Here is a 16906-nt window from a genome sequence, read left to right on the forward strand (position 1 = left end):
TTAGAAGATTCTAGAACAGCAATAGCAAGTACATTTCTATACCACTTATCAGTGCACTTAAGCACTCCCTAAGTGGTTTACAAAGTGTAAGCTAATTGCCCCCAACAAGCTGGGTACCTATGGGAAAAGCCTACCCACAGGACATGCGAATGAAAGCACCCTCCCAGGCATACTGCCCCAAAAGTGATATTGAGAGGCATACTAAATAGGCCCTTAGTGTGATATAGCAGCGACATCTCCTTATGTTATCATTTAATTAATACTTTACATGTTGGCTTCTTTCTCCCAGGTGCCCAGTACAGCTAGACATGGCTTCTGTATCCTCCATTCAAGTCGTGGGAATTGTGGAACCATTAATACAAAATGCTGAGATCCTCTTTCCAGGAGGTAGCCAGTCCTTTGTTGGCCTGAATTATTTTTACCATGCCTAGTAGAACTGGGAGCAGCTTATTTTATATTTATGCTAGTCCAACAAGGAATATGAAAACCTTTTGTTGTTAACTGCCCTCGAGTTGATCCTGACCCTTATAATTACTATGGGAAATCCCTTTTGTACTGCATCTTTTCCCGAGCTGGTGCCTTCTATTTCTGCTGTACAACAGTTCTTATCATTCTTAACTATCATACCCATCTGATGAGAGTTGTAGTCCAATGCTTCTGGACCTCTGTAGGTCCCTGTGTTTTGGAAATCTGGTATATTTTGAGAACTAACAATGCACTACAAGGAGCATTGGGTATATTTTGCTTTCTCTAGCAAGTTTCCTTTGCAAGTTTTCTGTTGAAAATAGGACATACCAAGGGAATAGAGATTACACTCACTCCATTGGTAAAGGAAAATAGTCAACAGGTCCACAGGTAGGATAAAACCATAAAAAGAAAAGAAAGGAAACTGGAAGGTGGAACTTTCAGGTTGAGAATCTTTGGTCTTCCAGATGTTTTGATCCCTGTGGGCTAGGCTGGTATTGGATAGAGCCAGTGGTAAGGGATTGTGAGAGTTGTACTCTAAAAAATGTGGAGAGCCAACAGTTCCTCAGTCCTGCTTAAATATGTGATCACTTTGACACAAATGGGACTTACAAGTGTGTTGATGATATTAACTGTGTAGAACCTGAAAATGAGGTTGCTATACAGATATTTTAAAAATACATCACATTTTCAGAGTGGTAGGATTCTAAATCAGAATAATTTTGAAGAACTCTACTTGTTTGTGGAATAGAACGTCTGTCAGAGGTATTGCAAAGACTTGCAAAAGAATACTAAATGGTGTTTACTTTTCATGCCACTTTTGTTAAGTTCCCTTTAGTAGTTTTGGTTGACACTTCTTTCAAAGATGTAATGTGTGCCATTATAGCATTTAATACAAATTATCTTTTCTCTTTCTTGGGATTAGCTTGAGGATAGGAGGATATTTTTGCAGATTTGCAATTTAAGCATGCAATGAATGTATTCCTCACATCCCTACTGCAATTTTGCATCTTAAAAAGAGTTTCTGGAATTCTTGTCTTTAGTTACTAAGGAGATAAATAAATAAATGGACAATTTTTGAGGCACTTTCAGGGATCAGACCTAAATTGTTAGTCTCCTCTTAGAGGTGGCACATTGTATCATTGGCTGAATAGTAAGTTAACTCATAGCAATGGATGATACCAAAACCTGAATCTCCTGCTGCATGAGAGTAATGCAAAATCTCAAAATGGTTGTTTTTAGCCCTTCAGATTGTCTCATTCATTTTTGTTCTTTTTAAAAGATATTGACTTCAATGTCTCTGGCCTGTTCACTCCTCCATTGGACATCAAACAAAGAGAGATCCCCACAACAGAGGAACACACATCTTCAGTCCTCCCTCCTGAACCTGTCTCACCATCACCTGGAGAAAGGTATAAATAACTACATAATCCTTCATTTAGAATAGTGAGATAAATTTTTCATTATTAGCCTGCAAGGGATCTTGTAGCATCTTTGAGACTATAACTAGCTGTGATGTTGTAGCATAACCTTTCATAGACTTTCTTCTCTTTACTTATGGCCAAAGCTTCTGTTTTAGCATCCTGTCGCTTCATAGCCTAGATCAGTTTTCTCACCACTTCTTTCAGTTCCCTAGTCTCAGATTTCCAATCTTTCAAGCCTTGTTTCAGATCTCTAAATTCATTTTTCAAATGTCTCATCTGTGCCATCAACATCTGTAAAGTTCCTGTAGAAAGCCCCATCTCTCACAAATCCAGCAATTATAGGGGTAAAAATAAAGCCAAGACTGCAGTTTTACATGGTAATGCTACCATCTAGTTGTTCTCATCTTTTGAAAAGGAAAAACATTCCACCTTCCCACACCCAGAGAAACTCTTTTTAAAGACATATTCAGTGGTAAAATACAGAGCTTTATGTCTTTCAGACTGCTGTCCCCTCTGTAAATTCTTCAACCAGATACTAATTTTTTACTATTTCTTCTTTTTTATTTTTAAACTTGAATCTTGTAAACAGGCATTTTTCCTCAATGCTTGTATATAGAAAGAAGAAAACTCACTGAAGTTTTGTTTCACTGCCAGAAGGAAGAACTCTCTCCAGTTGTAAATGAAATAATTTAAAGTGATTAAGAAAATGGGGGTAGTCTGGATTCTGTGTCCTTTTAAAGGCTCGCATAAGCAGCCTGAGCCAACTAGTTATTTCCAGGGCTCCTCATTAATCCAAGTCTGCTTCCAACTGCTGCCAATTCAGTGGTCTCCTTATGAGGAGAGTGATCCTAGAGAGTTCTGCTGGCTAATTAGTTGCTACTTAGCTGGCTGATCTGTTGCTTAGCTTTCTCTGCCATGGAACACAAAACAGAGATGTCTAATCTGGCATAGTCTCCACCTGGGAGTCCACCTGCCTCCATTCTTAATTTTAATATATATCAGACATTAGCTTTTTAAAATAACATTGTTGTTCCTACCAATACAAGCATCTATATAAGTACTACAGATAAATACATAATAAATATTCTTTCTAGGAGTGCAAGGAGCAGAGTATAGGAAAGCCCAGCATTTTGTATATTCTTTGAATATTAATTGACAGTGTGTGTCTTTCTGAAGGCAAAAAGTGGCCAGAGTAACACATACCTTGAGTATTCCCTGGTTGGATTACCATAATGCATTCTACTTGGAGCTGCTTTTCAAAACTGTTCAGAAACCTCTGTGGGTTTAAAATGCTGCAGCTAGACTGTTGACTGCATCTGGTTATAGGAAGCATATAACTGGCATCTGGTGCTTTTTTGGGCACAATTCAAAGTGTTGGTTTTCACCTATAAAGCCCTATAATGCCTAGGTCCTGTCAGGGATTTGAAAACACAGCACACAGGGAAATGCTTGATGAGTGTGTGTTTGACCATGAGCATTTCAGCAGAAGGACAAGGTTGATCAGCACAGCTGATGCTCATTGGCTCAAGGACACTTTAGTGTCTAGGTGCACGTAGCCATGGATGATGAAACCACCTGGCTGGATTGCACAGGGGACACATGACATGGTTACACACAGGAACTCACTGGGTTTGGGAGACCACATGGTCTGGAGTCTATATAAACCTAGGGGTTGCAAGTGATAGCTTGTGGGTTTGTAGAAGGAGTTGGTTTGGAATTTTGGAGATCTGTATTTGTATTATAGCACTGTGAATAAAGAGCACTTCAGGAGAATTTGCTTCTCTGGTGGTTTATCAGTAAAAGTCTTGCATCGCTTTGCTGAGTGTCCCCGGAGGTTCCTGCATTGCTTCAGTTCCTGGAAGACATCCAGTTGCTGTTATCTCAACTGCTTTTGGAGCCACGCTTCAGCTTCTAAAATTGCTAGCTCTGCTCAAAAGGTCTGATTTAACCACAGGACTCGTTTGAGTTGCTGACAGTGGTTGTTGGACCCCAGCAGTTGCGCTGACAGGTCCATACTATGTGAAAGCCTGTATCAACCCATATGGGCATGTTTGAGTCTAATGATCTTTAGTGTAGGGCTTTTTCTCCATCCCACCACCCTCCTAGGCTCAATTGGTGGGGAACAGGAGAGAGCCTTCTTGGGGGGCTTGCTCCCAAGCCTTGAAACTCTGTCCTCAATTTAAGCAAAAATATTTTTGTTAAAACAGGCCTTCAGCCTTGGATGACCAGGGTGGAGGGATGTGTAACAGGATGTGCTGTTTTAATCTGCATTGCCTTGATAGATTCGCCTTAAGTTGCCATAAGTCAGAAATGACTTGAAGGCACACAACAAGAAGAAACTATTTGATGCTTTTTAATTTTTGTACTTCATATTGTTTTAATTGCTCTGTTTTAATGTATACTGTAAGCAGCTTTCAATCCCATTCAAGAGATATAAAATAAATAAATAAATAATTCAGAAAGTAAATAGCTTACAAGCTTTAAATGTCTTTCTTCCCACTGGCAGGAAAAATCCTGATGTAAGGCCAGGTCCAACCCCAAAAGTGAACCAAGTTAGCACTGAAACAGCCATCTCCTCAGCTGTCTCTGTTCCTGCTGATGAAGCCTCGCGGAAAAGTAAGTATGATGCCTACGGGTGCTTTTGCATTAAAGAATTTCTCTGGAATTGATATAATTTGCTGTCTCAGCTCTTTATCCTTGGGGAGAGAGTGTCCCCCTGCTGTCTTCTGTTTACCCACAACCAACCTTCATTTGTGGCAATTTTGGAGGTTTCATTCATGGTTACAGCACAATCCTCTCTTGTGCATACTTGCTCTCTGAAGAAATGTACTTTTTAAAAAAGTGACAATATATTGAATTGTGTTGAACCACAGTTATAATTCTATTTCCAGATAAATGAAGAGTCACAATTGGTTTGCTTGTTCTATTTAGTACCAAAAGGTGTTTGCCTAAGCAAAGCACTTCATGCATCTCAATGTATATAGGCTGTACAAGTGGCTCTATTGCTTGGCGCATGCATTATAAAACTGGTAGAAAAGGAAAGGGCTAAGCATTAAAAAAAAGGGGGGGTTCAGAAATTATTCTAAGCCCCAAGCATTTGGAAGTTTATACTTCTTGGACTATAACTCCCAGTATCTCCAATATATATTTTTAAATTCCCAGAATCCCCCTTGTATATTTTCCAGAAACTGGGAAAAATATTTTTGGGCTACAATTCCTAAAATCTCCTGGACTGTTCTGGAAAATGCCCCTGGAGATTCGCATTGGAAAGGGAAAAGCCAGCATAATACTAAACAGCTATATAGGGAACGATACACACACACTATATATATATATATGTATATAGTTCCCTATATATACATACACACTGTGTGTGTGAGTGTGTGTGTACAGTTGTCCCTCCATATTCACTAGGGTTAGGGGAACAAGACCCCCGTGAATATGGAAAAAGCACAAATAACAAAAACACTGGTTTTACCTGAGGGGACACCTCTCTAGGAATCTCAAGGTCCTCCAGTGCAACTCTGTAGTCAATGTCCAACATACACTGACCATAGAATGGCACTGGAGTAGCTACTAATGGTCTTTCAGTGCAACTTTTAGTTAAAGTTGACCACAGAGTTGCACTGGAGGACCTAGACAGTCCTAGAGAGAACATATTAATGAAATCCGTGAATAATCAAATCCGCAAATATGGAGGGATGACTGTATATATAATAGTATATAGCATATATACATATACAAGAGTGATGTCCACAAAGAGAAATATTTCAAAACCTACATTTTTTGATTGTTTTACTTTGCAGCAAAGCGTGTGGCTCCATCCAGACCCACAGTTCCTCCTCCACCTCTAGTTCAGCCTCGGACCCCACCTCCTGTGCCCCTTCAAAGCCTGCCTCCTGCACCAGAGTCTCCCTCCATCCCCAAAGCCCTGCCTCGGAGAACGGTAGGAGGATCCGTGCGTGCTCCCTCTGTGCCACCGCCACTTCCACCCCAACCGGCCAGGCGTCAAAGCCGCAGCGCTGTGCCATCCCCAAAGCTTCCTCCAGAACTTACAAACAGTGAGGCAGCTGAAGCCAAAGAGCCTCCTTCAGATGAAACCAGTACAGAAACGTCCAAAGATTCCACTCCTGTGGCAGCAGAGCCTGATGAGCCATTCAATGTGGGGAAAAGCAGCTCTCCATCTCCATCGGATGCACTGGGCTGAGACACTGCTGAGTGATTGAGACCAAGGAGGAGCTCTGGTGACTATTGTTTCTGCTTGCCAGTTTTAAGAGTGGTATAAGATCTGGTGCAGTGCTGGGTACTGTGGCCATCAGCTCTTGTTGGGACATCAATAGATCCATATTGACTTCTGCCACTACCCTGCTTCAAAGCCAGCATGCAAGCCTGCAACCTCCAAATGAACTTTCTCCCTTTCCATGTGCCTCTGCTTTTTATCAGCCCTTTTCCAGAGCTTGGAAGAGTTATTTTTTGACCATGAGCCTTGTCAGCTGGGGGATTCTGAAAGCTATAATAAAAAAGTAACTTTTCCAAACTCTGCCTTTTTCCTCTGCTCATGAATAACCTCTCCCCTGTGTTTGTTCTGTCCTTCTCTTCTCACAGGCACTTTTTTCTCCAACATTTGCCAACAAGCATCCAGAGACAGAGCCAAATCTACACTTTACACAAAATGAACTGACAGAATTCCAAGCAGGTGGCTGGTCATTTCTTTTTAAATTCTCCCCACATTAAAACAAAAATAAGTAACGTCCTGCATGTGACTGGCATAGCATAGCTGCAGTACCCTCGAGGCACGGTGGGCTACAGTTCTTATGCTGTCTAGGGATGATGCAGTTCAGCCTATCTGGAGGGGATCAGGTCGAAGAAGCCTTTCCTTAATGCAAAAGTTCACTTGGCTAGGAACATACAAAGTTAAGAGACCTCTACACATGCTGCCACCCTGATTTCTGATGTTTAGTTTACCTCCCCATGCTGTAAAATACGCAGAGGATTTTTTTCCCCTTGCTAGTGTTCCTATTTTGTTTTTTCTGTCAAATTAAATTGAACATGCTTCTGAAATTTAGGGTCTATTGAAAACCCATATGGTAGAAAGTAAGATAATCACCTTGTAGTATTCTCTTTATTCCAGTTGTGCCCTAGAATCATGTGCTCTGTGGATATGTATGTGTGTGTTTGTGTGCACACATGCCTTCAAGATGTTTTGGACTTATAGTAACCCTAGGGTGAACCTATCATGGGGCTTTCTTGTCAAGGTTTGTTCAGAGGGGATTTGGCAATGTTTCTCTCTGGGGCTGAGAGAGCGTGACTTGCCCAAATAAGTTTCCATGGCCAAACCAGGATTCAAACCGTGGTCTCCAAAGTCATAGTCCAACAGCCAAACTACTACCCCACACTGGCTCTCCCTAGAAACGTACATTAGCCCATTTCAATCTTTGGGATAATTTTATCCTTTTAAAAGGCAAAAAGAGTTAACAGTCAGTGGAGATGGTATTCCATTTGCAAATCAGTCCAGCATATCCAGGTTATGCTAGATCTTTAAAGTTTTGTTTAAGGCATAAAAAGAAGTACAGTACAGTAAAAAACATGGACTTTCCAGCTATAGAACCTGGGATGTGGAATAACTGAAGAAGTTCATAGAAGGGGAAAATCTACTGGTGAAGCTTTGCACATCATTATCACTCTAGTGATAAAAGTCCCTAAAGGTACAGGAATCCTCTGCAGCTCCAAGCTTAGTTACAACACATACATTACTACTACATTCAACCAATAGACATGGGGTTTGTTGAAATATCTATATACTGTACATCACTTTGCTTTTGACTTTTTTGCAGCTGAATGTGTACGCAGATAACATGTCATTTGAGATGATATGAAAATGTTATCCGGACCTCTCACTTACAACATGCGACAGCAGCCAGCAACTTTGCTGATTAGAACATTCTGGAAACTCATTGTCCAAAAAGCTCTGGTTTGAAGTCAGATGAGAGCTGCTCTAGTGGAGTTTTAATTTCTAATTTCAGTGAATGTAAAGCAATATTCCTTTCTTTTTGCATGATTTTTTCCCCTGTTGTAGGCAAACAGACTCTGCAAACCATCACTCAGTCATGACATCCTCAAAAACACATACAGTGCTGTAGGAATACCTTGAAAGAGAGGTGTAGTAGTCTATGCAAAGAAGAACAGTTCTCAGGATTACCAGGCAATGGAAGACTGTTGAACCTCACTTACATTTGTGGTGCAGACTTGCACTAATAATCCCTTCCTCTTTGGTAGCCTTATGATTGCAAGGATGTCATCAGCTTATTGTTACACATAATTGCTAAATTATTGGGTTTTTTTACAGGTAGGGTCATATTTATGGCTAATGTGAAAAGGAATATGTTCCTTCGTTATTATTATCTGTAATGAATGGATCTGCTTGCATCAGTTTGTCTCCAGTTCTTGAGAAAACGCTGCAAAATGGGCACGGAGGGTTTTGTGGCATCTTAAAGCCCAATATAAATATTGCAGCATGTTGTCAAGAACCAGACTCCTCTTCATCAAACGCAGCCTTAGATGCTGATGGCTTTTTCTTGACCTTCTTGCAGTACAGTATGACCCTCGACCCGAGGTTTCATTTACCCATTTTAAAGCCAGGAAACACTTGCAGATAGCCCAGGATACAAGGGTTTTATTGCATATGCAAGACACAGCTCCAGGATGTTTCAGAGAACTGTGCAAAGAGTTACACAGGAAAAGAGTGCTCTCTCCTGCCATTAGCCCCCTCCTCAGAATGTCATGTCCATCCCATGGAAAGGTGCCTGTCATCAGGGAAGGTCCCAGAGGGTAGAGAAGAGGGACCCAGCTCCTCAGGGGTTTCTATATGTGAAACTTAATTGTTATAGCAAAGGATGCAGAAGCCTTTGCCCGATTCAGCAAAAGTTGAGATCTGACCCTTGTCTGACCTTCTGTAGAAATTGGTTCATCATTTTATGCCAGCCCAAAATCATGGCTTGTAATACATTTATTCAGCTCTTATCTAGGTAATAGAAGTGTCCTCTATGTCCTACTTCCCCTTTGGTGGCTTCCCTTGAGGGATGACGGGGATCATCGCTCTAGGAAGCTCTGGGTCCTCCAAAAGTCATTCAGTTCACGAGGGTTTGCTGTTATTATCTAGTTCCACGTCTCCACTGTAAATCCTGGGACATCTCCCCCATGGATCCACGCAGGGGCCATACATGTCTCTATTAAACGGTGGCCCAGGCCTATTATCATAAGGGGGGGGGGTTTGAGGCTAATCTGTAGATGATGCTTCTGAAGATCCATGGGATTTGCTGCTGTTGCCTGACTTGGTCTCTTCCAGTTCATGGCAGCCCTGAGAACGAAGCCTGGGAGTCCAGTTGCAGCCGCCACTGCTGAGCCCTGGTTGGGTGCTGCGGTGCCTTAGCCCCGCCTATTTCTACAGAGACGAAAGGACGCCTCTCCCAGCCGTGATTGGCTGATCGGCAGCGGGTTTTCTTCGTCCAGTTGCCGGGGCTGCCAACATGGCTACTCCAGTTGTCATGGCAACATAGTCCTGCCTTCCGTCACGTTCCCTCCGAGCTGCCAACCACGCCATTACTGAGACCTGGTTGGGCGCTGTGGGTAATGACCCCGCCTATTTCTAGAGAGGCGAAGGGACGCCCCCATCGGCCCTTGTGCCTCTCTTCCGGCGAATGGCTGCTCAGTATGGCTACTCCATGGCAAGGTAACGGGTTGCCATGGCAACACAGTCCAGCCTCCCGTTAACCATAGGCGGAGAAAAATGTCTCCCAGGTGCCAATCACCGCCACCTCTGAGTCCTGGTTGGGTGCTGTAGAGGTAGACGCGGGGGATGCCGGGCGCTTTCCGTGGGCCACGCCCCTTATCTCTCTCGCGCCGCGGCGTGCCCGTTGATTGGCTGCTGAGCAGGGGGTGTCAGCACGGCTACTCCAGGGCATGGTAACAGGTTGTCACGGCAACGCAGTCCAGCCTCCCTCCAACCATAGGCGGGGAACATGCCTCCGAGCTGCCAATCATCGCCACCTCTGACTTATAATTGGGTGCCTTAGTGTCCTCTCCCCGCCCATTTGTAGGGACGCCGTGGGCCACGCCCCTTACGCCTCTCTGGCGCCGCGGCGTGCGCGCTGATTGGCTGCGCGGCGGGGAGCGTCGCCGCCGTCGCCGTCTCAGTCCATGGCGGCTTCCAGCATGGCGGGCTGCCGTCGCCTGAGCGGCGCTTGCCTCCGTGAGGTGCTGGGCGGCGCCGAGGGGCTGCTCTTCGACTGCGACGGCGTCCTCTGGACCGGAGAGAAGGCGGTGCCCGGCGCCCCGGAGCTGCTGGAGCGCCTCAGCCTCAACGGCAAGGCCTCCCTCTTCGTCTCCAACAACAGCAGGCGCTCCGTGGCCGAGCTGGAACGACGCTTCGCCCGGCTGGGCTTCCGAGGGGTCCGCGGGGAGCAGGTCTTCAGCTCCGCCCTCTGCTCCGCTCTGTACCTCCGGCAGAGGCTCTTGCTCAGCGGCGGAGAGGGAGCCGGGGACTCCCAGTCCGCCTCCGACGCCTCCTCAGACTCCGCCGGCGCCGTCTTCGTCCTGGGCGGGGAAGGGCTGCGCGGGGAGCTCAGGGACGCCGGACTCAGGCTGGCTGGGGAAGGAGCCTCGGAGCCCGGGAAGGAGGAAGAGCAGCAACAGCCTCAGCCGCTCCCGGTCCGCGCCGTCGTCGTGGGCTACGACGACCAGTTCACCTTCGCCAAGCTCTCCGAGGCCTGCGCCTACCTGCGCGACCCTCAGTGCCTCCTGGTGGCCACCGACCCGGACCCCTGGCACCCGCTCAGCAACGGACAGCGCACCCCCGGTGAGAAACATCACACTTGAATGCCGCTTTCACTCTTTGTCTGGCTCTCTGCTATGGAATTCTGGGAGTTGTAGTTTGTTGTGGGCCCAGAGCGGAGCTCTGCTCCCCTCTGGGCCCCACAACAAACTACAACTCCCAGAATTCCATAGCAGAGAGCCAGACAGGGAGAAGAATCCCCCTAACAGGCATTCCTTACCTTTGGCTCTACTGGCTTATATGGACTGCCCCACTGCATTCCCCACATTAAGTTGCTTATCTGACGGAAGACTAGCCTTCTGACTTGTCCGTTTTTCCCCTCTTCCCTCAGGGACCGGAAGTCTCACTGCTGCAGTCGAAACGGCGTCTGGGCGCAAAGCAACAGTAATCGGGAAGCCCAACACATACATGTTCGAATGCATCGTGGAGCGCTTTGGCGTGGATCCATCCCGCATGCTCATGGTCGGCGACCGGCTGGAGACAGACATCCTCTTTGGCAAGAACTGCGGCCTCGATACAGTCTTGACCCTGACAGGGGTCTCACTCCTAGAGGAGGCACAGGCTTACATGGCCAGCGACAGCCCTGCCGCAAAGGACCTGGTGCCCCACTACTATGTGGACAGTATTGCAGACTTGATACCAGGCCTTGATGAGTAAGAGGGAGGTTTAGTTGGGCAGAGATCCTAGCTCATTCCAAACTGCCACCCTGCCCTACTTCTTTCTCCCTCTCTTCTTGATTCTGGGTTCATCACATTCCAGTGTTTGGTCAAGAATGAAGAAAGGGATATTAATTCCCTACTCATTATTAAGGATCATTTTTTATTATTATTATTTCAGGCAGCAGTAGGAGAACAAGGAATCTAATGTGAAAGTGTGGGATAATTACAGACCAGACCACTATTTATTTATTTATTTATTTATTCGGCCATTCATTTCCTTGGCATGATGTAGTGATTTATTTAAATGATTTTTGTTTTACCGTTGCCAGGAGTGGCCTTTTTACTCTTGTCCTCTGCTTTAATTTGAAGCACACTGATGTGCTTATTGTTGTGTTTGTCCCAAAGCTTAAAGGAGGCAACGTTTGTGCCGGTGTTTTTTGTCTCCCTTCTACAACCACTGCCATTCCATGCCAGTGTTAGGGATTCTTGTCCCAGAGGAAAGGGAACATCAGAAGTAAATTAAGAAATAACATTTAGGGCCTTTGCAAAATGCCTCTTCAGGATACTTCCTGCGGGTGTGTATGTAAGCAGAAGCTTATCAGAAAAGTACAGCTTACCCTAAACTGACAACTGCTGAGGCTGGGTTTTTGATGCAGACTTCATGTAGGATCCTCGCTGATACTGCTTGAGATACTCATCCACTGCAATTATTCCAAAGGGCTGTGCTGGAGAGAAAGTGGTCAAGTGGCTCAGACAGAAGGTACTGATTAAATTGGTAAGCCTGGAATACACACTATTCTAACTATGAATGAAATATGAAGGGTTTTTTTTAGTGGTAGTCTGTCTTTGAGTGTCTTCTCGGGCAACAGAATTTTTATCAGTCCCGTTTAATTTTAGTACATGTGATTGCTGCTGCTGCAACAACAAAATTGCACGGGACTATTTTTGTGCCATGATGTTCTGAATAGACTGTCACTTCATTTTACTCCTCCAGCGCTAACAGCTTCCCTTCAAACATTCTTGTCTACAGTGTATAGTGGCAGGAACACAATGTTGTTCCCTCTTCCCTTTCTTTGGCTGGGTGAACCAATGAAACACATTACTAAATTACTTAGTTCCTGTCTGTGCCTGATGGGATGCACCGCCACAAGGGGAAGATGGAGTCTGAACCTTGTACCCCCCCCCCCCCAATTCATGTGTGCTTGATGGATGGGATAATAATGGCATTTATAGTGCTGTCAATGTGCCACAGCATCCCAAAGTCAATCCTAGCTGCTTGTCTTTTTCTGGTTTATGTATTTATTAAAGTGTTTGTATAAATTATGCTGATCAGTTGTGCCAAGATGGGTATGTAGCCTCTGGGCCCACTCACTACCTGTACCTTCCATGTTGTTGTGGTTTTCTGACATTCACTGTCATTCTGCATATAATAAAGTGCAGATGCAAGTTGGAATCTGACTCTTATTCACTAACTCATTAAGATTACTGTTGTTATTTGTTGTTGTGTGCCTTCAAGTTGTTTCTGGCATATGGTGACCCTAAGGCGAGAACCTATCATGGGGTTTTCTTAACAAGATTTGTTCAGAAGCTTAGAGAATGTGACTAGGCCAAGGTCACCCAGTGGGTTTCATGGCTGAAAGAGTCATAGTCCGACGCTCAAATCACTACGCCACTCTGACTTTTAGGATTCCTGTACATGTATTAATTACCTAACGCAATAAATATCTCATCACTAAGTAAAACACTTGATCATCCTAATACACTCAATCCTGTTGAATTCGGAATGTGGCAAAAGAAGCCAAAGTGAATCATGATGGAGTTGAGATGCATAGTAGCCAAGGATGACCATGGGTAAGTTGCTGGTGATCTTTGATGTCATCATGATAATAATTTGATGGATAAAACAATAGTAGAGAAGGGCTTGAGGCTAGTATGAGACATGGAAGTACTAGAATATTTCCTTTCATAACTAACTGAATGCATGTGGTTCTGTTAAGCTTCTTAACATCAGATTTTGGAATCATGGTCTTCCAGATGAAGTTCTGCAATTCCTAGCATTCTCCATTAGCTGTGGCAGGTAGGGCTCTTGGATCCTGCAGATCACCAACAGCTGGAGGACCACATGATTCCCATTTCTGCTTTACATTCTAATTCTTACCTCACTGTAGTTGTTCCTTTCTATTAAGTATCTTGAAATATAGTAACTGGATACTCAGAAATTAATCCTGGTTCATGTGACCATGTAGCACCACATGAGCAGAAAAATGAGTTCTGTGCTACTTAAAAGTATCCTGCTTGGAGAGGAACACCAAAGAACTGAATTTCTTTGAGGAGAGATTATAACATCAGTAGAAATTTCTCACCAGTCGGTGGAACAAGGAGGCTGTTTTAGTGGATATTAGAATTCTACAGCCTCTCCACCATCTGTAATCATATTGTGACACTATACTCTTGTTTCTGCAAACCTGTTCTGCTGCAGCTGCTTTCTATAATGGAGGTTTTATAGAAAGCCTGTTTTACTGGCAGTCATGAACAAAACAGTGGCATATTTATTGAACGGCAGGTACAAGGAGCACTGAAGCATGTAGTTACACTAATGATTTGGATGCCCTGGGAAAATTGTATTTTTCTGTCTGGAATGCTTCCACCAGAGCAGTCAAAGTGTTGGGGGGGGGGACTTTTGTCTCAGTTTCAGTGCAGGAAAGTATGCTAAGCAATATATGGTCAAACATCAATGACATTAGTACTGAAATGCCATCAGATATACTCACGGAACGGGACAATGTATTGAGCAGTGGTCTGCAGCAGGTCTTCAAACTAGATTTAATATAAATATGTGCATTAATATGGAATTTATAAAATCCCATCTGGCATGTTCAGAATTTATTGTTATAAAATTTGGAAGGCTTATTAAAGCTTCCAAAGTTGGACCAAATCCTGAAGTAGACCACTGATCAGATGACACTAAAAGCATATCGCTCATGAGCCATGTTAAATATTACGGACACATGCAGAATGTACAGAAGGGTTGCACATTACTCTGTAGCCCCGTCTTTCCTTCATTTATGTCACTAGACACCATCCTCTCATTAAGGTTGTTAGTGTGGTCTCTTCTGTGAATAACTAAAGTGTTGATGAGGAAGTATCTTTTAATTAAATTTATAACCTGCTTTTCCCCCAAAATTGGGATAGAAAGCAGCTTACAAATTAAAAAGTGATACTGTTAAATACATACAAACTGGTCAGGCCAAGAGAAAGCACAGTCTTGATCTCCAGAGGCAAATGCCTAGCTTCCAGAGTCCAGCTGCCCAAAATAGCTTGGAAGCTAAGCAGAGTCAGTCCTTGTTAGTACTTGGGTGGTGGGAGGTCAACAATGAATACCAAGTGCTGCAGGCTATACTTTAGAAGAAGGATCTGGCAAAACCATCTCAGTATTCCTAGCCTAAGAAAATCCTTTGAAATTCATGGGCTTGCCGTAAGTCATTAGGCAACTTGAAGGCACGTACACACACATTTTGTGCTGAGAAACAATTGACAATTTGTGCTGCTCTACAGTGTACAGCAGTTCTTAAGATATCCCTTAATAGCTTTATGTGAAAGCTGCCTGTTTCCTTCTTACATCTGTACCCCAAACATGACTATTCATTTTCTTTGCACAAAATCCAGTGGTACATCTTTTCACCTCAAATCTAAATATCACCAGGCAATTGAAATGGCTCATTTCCTCATATTAAATTGATAGGCTTTATTGTGTCAGGAAACAGATCACAGACCTGACCTTTAATTCAGGATTTATTTCAAAGTCTTTTGTGAAAATAACTTTGTTAGAACTGAACATCCTGACTTCAAGTGGGAGCCTAGGGCAAGTAAGTAAGCTAACTCATGTCTGGTTTATTCATGCTAGTAATGTCTCGGAGGAAGTCACAGCAGTGGACATCCTTTCACCCATTGCAGCTTTTATAAATGATGAACACATAAGAACAGAATATCATGGAGGTGATTGATTATTCTCTGCACTGATGCAGGAAGAAGAGTCAGCCTCAAATATAGTGAGCATCCTGTGCAATGGAGGTTGGGAACATTTTTACAAGGGATATGCTCCATTTGGGGTAACCTCTTGAGAATTCAAGCCAGCCGTGGGTGAAGCCAAAGCCATATAAATTTTCCACTTATTCTGATATATAATCTCTCTTTTTTCTACAGTCACCATAGAGGCCCTCTCAGACCCAGCTGCAGTGGGAGAATGGTGCTAAGGCCCTTGGACTGGAGGCCCACAATTTCCTACCTTGCCCTCTAAGAATAATGTGGACATAATAGCCGGCAAGGAATTTATTAAGAAAATCATAGAGTTGAAAGAGACCACAAAGGCCATCCAGTCCAACCCCCTGCCATGCAGGAACTCACAATCAAAGCACGCCAGACAGATGGCCATCCAGTCTCTGTTTGAAAACCTCAAAGAAGGAGACTCCATCACACTCTTGAGAGACTATCAAACAACTCTTACCATCAGGAAATTCTTCCTAATGTTTAGGTGGAATCCAGTACTTTCAATCCAAATTGGATGTCATTTTTGTGCCACCTGCAATACACACACACACACACACATATAAGAGTCTCTCCAACCTTTTTTAGAGACTATTCAACTTGCTTAAGAGAGGCATGACATTACAAAGATACAAGTGATAAAATGCAAAGGTTCCATTGTCCTGTTTCTGGATAAGTGCAGGGTGTTGTTAAGGAGAAAGGAAAGAATTACAAGCTTATTCAGGGGTTCAGCTAAAGGTACCGATCTCCACATTTTAATATGTTCTGGGAATTGTTCTGACATAAAGAACACAAGTATGGTTTATCTCAAAGGAACAGCCTGACAGACAGTCTTATGATTTTCTGGAGGATATGCAGTTTTAGATCTCACCTTCCCTCAGTCCTTGTTTTACAAGATTGGGTCAATGTTGGTGGATTCCAACTAGCCTTTGAGAGGAGGAGCATTATTATTATTAACCTCCCGACACTGTGAAAGAAGTAGCATTTTCGCGCTTATTTGCAAAGAAATGGTTAACCTCTCCAAAATAAGAAAGTGTTCATCATACTTTTAAAATGTGTCAGCTCTGAAAATTGATGCTAAGTACCAAACTTGGAAAGAAGGAGTTTTATCCAGTAGAGGTCACCCTAATGTAGAAGCTGGCTGACAAAGTGAAAATGAGTCCTAAGGCCTCTAAGAATGTTTTTTTGTGTGAGAGAAAGAAATACCCAAAGAATTTTCAGATGTGGAGATTCATTATGTGTAAAGCAAGTGTTTTTACTCAACAGGGAACAGTAGAACCTAAAGTACAGTACAGTCATACATACCAGCAATTGCTGGTCACTTGAGAGTTGATACTTAAACCCTTCTTACAGTGTCCTTCCATTCATTCTGTGCAAGCATGTATGTGTGTACATGCCAATGTACACAAAAACACAATCTGAAAGTAGTGGCTGGGATGCCACTTCTGATTGCCCCCCACTAAGTGATAAGATGATTTACCCAG

At 43.6% G+C, this 16906-nt stretch overlaps 1 protein-coding gene across 1 annotated transcript in view; it reads left to right on the forward strand.

Annotated features, from left to right (window-relative positions):
* SH3BP1 (SH3 domain binding protein 1) overlaps nucleotides 1–12831 on the forward strand; it is a 50915-nt gene extending 38084 nt beyond the window's left edge. Inside the window, exons 15-21 of the mRNA XM_042467922.1 lie at nucleotides 290–387; nucleotides 1748–1877; nucleotides 4396–4505; nucleotides 5696–6084; nucleotides 9539–9618; nucleotides 10040–10743; nucleotides 11051–12831. Of these exons, the coding sequence (XP_042323856.1) occupies nucleotides 290–387; nucleotides 1748–1877; nucleotides 4396–4505; nucleotides 5696–6084; nucleotides 9539–9618; nucleotides 10040–10743; nucleotides 11051–11376 (1837 nt within the window). The 3' untranslated portion in view covers nucleotides 11377–12831. The remainder of the gene's footprint in view (nucleotides 1–289; nucleotides 388–1747; nucleotides 1878–4395; nucleotides 4506–5695; nucleotides 6085–9538; nucleotides 9619–10039; nucleotides 10744–11050) is intronic.
* Nucleotides 12832–16906: the final 4075 nt, after the last annotated feature.

This window comes from Sceloporus undulatus, chromosome 5 (genome assembly GCF_019175285.1).
Source record: "Sceloporus undulatus isolate JIND9_A2432 ecotype Alabama chromosome 5, SceUnd_v1.1, whole genome shotgun sequence".
Lineage (NCBI taxonomy): Eukaryota > Metazoa > Chordata > Lepidosauria > Squamata > Phrynosomatidae > Sceloporus > Sceloporus undulatus.